Below are 6,000 nucleotides of genomic sequence, written 5' to 3'. Positions count from 1 at the left end.
TTTCTAGATTCCTGTAGAACCTTTGTTCTCCCAGCTGCCAGTGTGCCTCTCTGCAGTCCATCATCCTCACTTCCACCACAGAACATTTTCAAAGAAAAAGGAAACACGGAGTGCCCTGTCACATTGCCTTCCCCACCGCCCGCGTGAGACTCCTGGGGCTCCCCGTTTTCATCCCAATGAGAGGCCCTCTGCTGTGGCTGCCCTTGTGCACACCATTTTTCAGAGGGCAACAACAATTCAGCACAAGAGAGGACGGGAAGAGGAGGGGAGAGAGGTTTTTGAAAGCGGCTTTGGATTCAGGACGTGTTTGGAGATCCATTCTTGGTCTGAGAAGTAACTCAGCCTCTCTGGGCCTGGTTTCCTGGGGCGCATCAAGTTCTACCCCAGCCCCACCTCAGCCCACCGCCCCACCGCGTGTTGAAAGCTTGACTGGAGGTTCCCTGCAGGCAGGGGCACAGTGTATGCAACGCTGCACAGGGAGTGGCCAAAAAAAGCTATTTGTGACTGAACGCAAGAATTTTCTGGTTAAGCAGACGACGGGATGCAGCGGGCGCGGCGCCTGCACCACGCTGGGGGTCCGGGTGTCAGGGCTGGGCTGCTCCGACTCCGCCCGCGGCCACCGTCGGCGCAGGGGGTGCGAGGACCGCGGGGAGGCCCCTCCCCGCCTGCTTCCCGCCGCCTGCTGCTGAGCAGGCGCTCCCTCCCGGCGGCTGGCGAGCCAGCTCCGGACATCCGTCCCCACCTTTCCGCGAAGCACGGCGCCCGCGGGGCCTGCCTCGGCGGTCAGGTCAGCGGCCTCCAGCCTCACTCTCCAGCCCCAGCCCGCAGCCGCGGCCGAGCGGAGCGCACCTGACCCAGGCGGGCGGGGCGGCGGGCGGGGCGCGGGGCTGACGTGGCTCGCGGCATGGAGCGGGCGTGATTCATCAGCAGCGGTGCAGGGGCGGCATGGGGGCGCGCGCGGCGGCCGCCTAGGCGCCCAGGGCCAGGCAGCGGCGGCGTCCCCGGCCCGGCTCGCCCGCGCTTCTCTCCCTGTGGGCGGCGGCCCGGCGCCTGGAAGGTCAAGATGGAAGAGATCCTGAGGAAGCTGCAGAAGGAGGCGTCCGGGAGCAAGTACAAAGCCATCAAGGAGAGCTGCACCTGGGCCCTGGGTAAGCGCCCGGTACCTGTTCGCCGCGGAGGGAGGGCCGCGCGGCCGGGGCTGAACCCGCGCCTCCGCGCGTGGGGCTTTCGCGGAGCGTCGGTCATGGGTGCCGTTCGCGCAATTGCGAGAGTCGCCTCGGGAAATTGATGTGGGATTTGAGAGTCTTGGCTCGGGCGTGGACATCAGCCGCCTCCCCTCCGGTCTCTTTCACTCTCCAAAACCTTCCCCGGGAACCGCTGTCCTCCCCTCCTGGCGGCCCCCTTCTCCCGGTCCCGGCGCTGGGGACGATGCTTCCCCATCGCCGAGTTAGGCAGGACCCGCCCGGAGCCGGTGCGAAACCTGGGGCCTGATAGCGAAGCGCCTCTAGGGAAGAGGGAAGTTAAACCAACAACCCCGATGTGGAATCCTTGGCGAGTGGAACCAGGAAGGAAAGGCTTATTTAGTTTGGTTTTCCTGATAGAGGTCAGCTTGCTAAGTGTTAGCTTTCATGGTTATTGCACTTGAAAAACAACATGCGGGCGGGGATCATGTTACCTCGGCAATTCTGTTGTGGTCTGCCCTTCAGACAGATGGGATTTTAGGTTTATGAGCTGTGCTAGCATTGAAATAAGTTCCAGGGAGCAAATTTGTGTTTCTCTTCAGACTCAGGTTGCAGAACTCAGCAGCGGAAAAAAACGGAAAGACATTTCAATTAGGCTGGGTTTGGGCAATCAAAATGGTCAGAATGGTAATGCATATAGATCAGAAGCATACTTCGGGTGGTGGTGCTGCTTTTTAGAAAGGAAAGGCCAAGAAGAAGCCAGCGCAGCTAGCTCTGCGGGCTCCTCGCTTTGCCTTGCCGGAGCCTGATGTGATGTCTCAGTTGCCACTCAATTGAAAAATGAAGTTGACTCCCTTTCCCTTGCAACCAAGAACCATCACTGTCTGTCATGACACTGTGTGTGCGTTGATGCAGCCTGAGATAGAGAAGAGCCTTTAGCAGGCTTTCCACTAAATGTAAAATTTTGAGTGGTTTAGGTGACTCTTAATATGTAGATGGTCTTAATTCACATGTTTGGGTGTGTGTACAGACAATTATAGCAGCATCTTTTTTTTTAAACCTGTGCCTATCGTCACAAAATTATCTAGAATATTGCCTAGGAAGTTTGTCTTGTAGATAGAACCAGCACTTGACCATTTTAGCTTACTGTTCGAGAAAAATGGACCAGAAATCTGAGAGAGCAGTAAGGCTCTTAAAGCCACATTACTATTTTTGCGTTGCCATTGTCATTCAGCAGAGTGGTTCAAAGCTAGATTCCAAAATGCCTCTAATGAAGGGTCACAGATGGCTGGGTAACATGATAAAGCAGGGCCCAATTGTGCTTTAAACATGCCATTCCTAGTATTCGTTATTATTTTGCAGCAAATTAGGCAGAGTTAGATAAATAGGGAGGAGGATCAGTATTTTAATAAGTTTGAATACTGGCATCAACGTCTTATTAAGTTAAACCACAACGTTGCTGAGTTTAGGTCCTTTAAAGCCATTGGGGAGGCTGAGCATTGAGGCAGGTAGATTATTCGAGTCAAGTCTGAAAAAAACCAGCCTGAGTGGAGGTGCTTCCTTTCCCAGTGATTGTTCTGTAATTAGCAAGACAAGACAGAAGTGCATGAAATCGTTAAATAATAGTGCAGGGCATTCATTGTGCAGTTGGATTGACCAAACCAGCAAAACAAGTCAAAGAAGGGAGGATAAATATGGGGCCCATGGATTGGGGGAGAATTGGTGTGAGCTGGTGGAGCTTTTGAAGCAGATTTCACTTGAAGAATGGGGAAGCTATGACTTCCTTCTTTCCTTTGCTTCTTTATTTAGCAAACATTTATTAAGACCTCCCTGGTACTGAGCAGTGGGATATATGGATGAATAAAATGTCCCCTATAAGGAATTTGTTAGAAGAGCATGCTGGAGACATGAACAAAGGCATAGAGACAGGTTTTCCTGTTGTCTTTCCCACTCCAGTCCATTTCCACTGCCCATCACTGTTTAGAATACAAAACACCAGTCACTCTTCAACCCCCATAATTTATTTCTAGATTAATGTGTAAATTCCTCAGAATGCTCTTCAGAATCTAGCCCCAGCCTCTGTTCTTGTCACTCCCCAACCAAGATTCAACCATCTAGTGGCAGTCAGCTACAGCACTTTGTTGAACATGCTGTGTGGCACACTTCTCTCTTTGCTTTTGCTCATGCTAGTCCTTCTGTCGGGATTCCCTTTTCAGAATGTGCAAGGTCCAACTTGTTTAGGAAACATTCTCTGAGCTCCTCAATAGGATCAGTTGCTTGTCTGGCTTCAGATCCTTGCCTTCATGACTCTCTTAGGGTACCTACTATTTTGGATAGTAGTTGATTGTGTGCACAGGTAGGCTCTTATGGGCAGTATAATTGACAAATATGTTGGGTGCAAGAGACAAAAAAACTAGTTTAAACTGACGTACACAAAACAGGATTTATTTACTCCTTTAACTAAAATACCCCTTGCAAGAATAGCTGTGATTTAGGAATTAGACACTGTTTCAGGGATCTTGTCCTGCTCTTTGTGGGTTGACTGACATGCTCTGCATGGGTCTCCACGGTTTTGGGCTCATGAATCAACACACTTAGACCATTTCATGAAAAGAGGCAACAATAAACTTAGACCATCCCAGGAAAACAGGGCTCATCCTCCACTTAGACCATCATTAAAGGGAAGTTATCTCTCACTTAGACCCTCATGAGAGAGAGGGGTCATTCTCCACTGAGACCCTTGTGGAGAGAGGGGTCATCCCCTACTTAGACCCTCATAGGAGAAAGGGGCCATCCCCTACTTAAACCATTGTGGGAGATAGGGGTCATCCTCACTTAGACCCTCATGGGAGAGAGGAAGCATCCCCCTCTGGGACCCTCATAGGAGAGAGAAGTCATCCTCCTCTGAGACCCTCATGGGAAAGAGATCATCCTTTACTTAGACCCACATGGGAGAGAGGGGTCATCCCTCACTGAGACTGAGACCCTCATGGGAGAGAGGTGTTATTCCCCCACTGAGACCCTCATGGGAGAGAGGGGTCATCTCCCTCTGAGACCCTCATGGGAGAGGGATCGTGCCTTACTTAGACCCTCAGGAGAGAGGGGGTCATTCCCCACTGAGACACTCATGAGAGAGAGGGGTCATCCCTCACTGAGACTGAGACCCCCATGGGAGAGAGGGGTCATCTCACTCTGAGACCCTCAAGGGAGAGAGGCATCATTCCTCACTGAGACCATTTTGAGATAGATGATCGTCACCATATTTAGATCATATCAAGAGAGTAGACTTTCCAGGCACTCCTGCTCGATCCTTGGTTTCCCTTGTTCTCTTTGTCCTGATGGTTCATGTGAGTATCCTTGAACCAGTCCTCTAGTCAAAGAATGGAAGGGAATAACTGCTTTAGGCCTAGGCTACAAGTTCCACTGAAATTCAGAGCTGGGGAAAATGGTTTCCTGGAAGTATAATTAGGATGCTTCTTCAGAAGCCAGGGGAATGGACACTGGTCAATCAAAACAATACGTGTCAACAGTGTAGTGAGCTCTTTAGTACAGGGACTGCCATTTATGCTTCTTTGGTTGCTTCTGCACCTATAGTGGAAGGCAGACATTCAATAAGTAAATCAATACTTTAACTGCTTGCTTGAGTTTTAAATAATATTCATCTTTTTCTATTTATAAGAGTTATATATGTTCACTTTAGAATGTTGCAAATAATGGAACCACATAAAGAAAAAATTAAAATAATCTGCAGTCTCCCTATCCAGAGATAACACTGTTGACATTTTGGAGTCTTTCCCTTTGCAAAAGGTCATAGCACATATGGCATATTGTCATGTGTTTTTTAACTTTAGCATCTTCTTCTACTTTGTCTACTTTGTCATGATACTTCTCTGAAAATCAGTGTTAATGGCTGTAGAATAACTAACAAGGCATATGTATGTATCTTCTCTTTATTTAGTGTTACCTGGTTGGTTGTTTTTGTTGGTGAGGAATGGCCTGGCCAGGGAGTAGAAAGGAATGAATTGGATAGAGGGTTGGCTTGGGGAAAGGCAGAAAGAACTTCCGGAACTGGCAGTCCTGGGGGCTTGTGAGCTAGGCTGTGATGGGATGAAATAGAATTGCAGAACAGGAAAGTTGGAAGCAACCAAGTCCTACTTTTAGTATTTTATGTCTATCAGGGGCCTTATGCAGAATAGATGTGGAAAATGGAGTAGCGAGGAAAGAAACTAGAGGCATGAAGGCCAAGTAGGAGAAGAGGGTACATCTATCCAACCAGCAGCCTTCTCTCTATCTATCCACCTGCTTTTTCTTCCAGCCATAGGTTATTACTTCACAGCCAAACTCCCTAAAAAGTGTAGAAATTGTATGTGTGTTCTCACCTTCTACTCTGTCTTCATGTTGCTGTCATATGCCTTTCACCTCCATTATCCCACCATCTCACAGTTACTGAGGAACAGTAACATACAGCCGTCCAGCTGGCAGACCATTCTCACTCCCATCTCACAGGTCCTCCTGGTGACACTAGACACACCTGGGCACCTACTTTACCTTGACTTCTATGACCACACCCTACCAGCTCCGTCTTGGTTCTTGAGCCACTCTGTCTCCTTTGACAGCTCCAGATTCTCTCCCCAGCTGTAAATATTTGAGTTTCTCAAGGGATAACTTTGAGCCCTCATCTCTTACTCCCATTTCTTCTGGAGTTGAACACACACATACCCATGGCTTCAGCTCCATTTCTGTGAATGTGATGCCCACATTTATATCACTAGTCGACACCAGTGCTCTGAAACCCACACCCCGCAACATAGCTACCTAC

The 6,000-nt window shown here is 49.5% G+C and overlaps 1 protein-coding gene across 1 annotated transcript in view; it reads left to right on the top strand.

The window, feature by feature from the left end:
- The first annotated feature begins 671 nt into the window (after window positions 1-671).
- ARFGEF3 (ARFGEF family member 3) overlaps window positions 672-6,000 on the top strand; it is a 202,376-nt gene continuing 197,047 nt past the window's right edge. Inside the window, exon 1 of the mRNA XM_033235321.1 lies at window positions 672-1,148. Within this exon, the coding sequence (XP_033091212.1) occupies window positions 1,064-1,148 (85 nt within the window). The 5' untranslated portion in view covers window positions 672-1,063. The remainder of the gene's footprint in view (window positions 1,149-6,000) is intronic.

The sequence above is a fragment of the Trachypithecus francoisi genome, unplaced genomic scaffold, assembly GCF_009764315.1.
Source record: "Trachypithecus francoisi isolate TF-2019V2 unplaced genomic scaffold, Tfra_2.0 Lachesis_group15, whole genome shotgun sequence".
Classification (NCBI taxonomy): domain Eukaryota; kingdom Metazoa; phylum Chordata; class Mammalia; order Primates; family Cercopithecidae; genus Trachypithecus; species Trachypithecus francoisi.
Note: the sequence above shows the minus strand (reverse complement) of the source record. Positions and strands in the feature narration are given on the sequence as shown.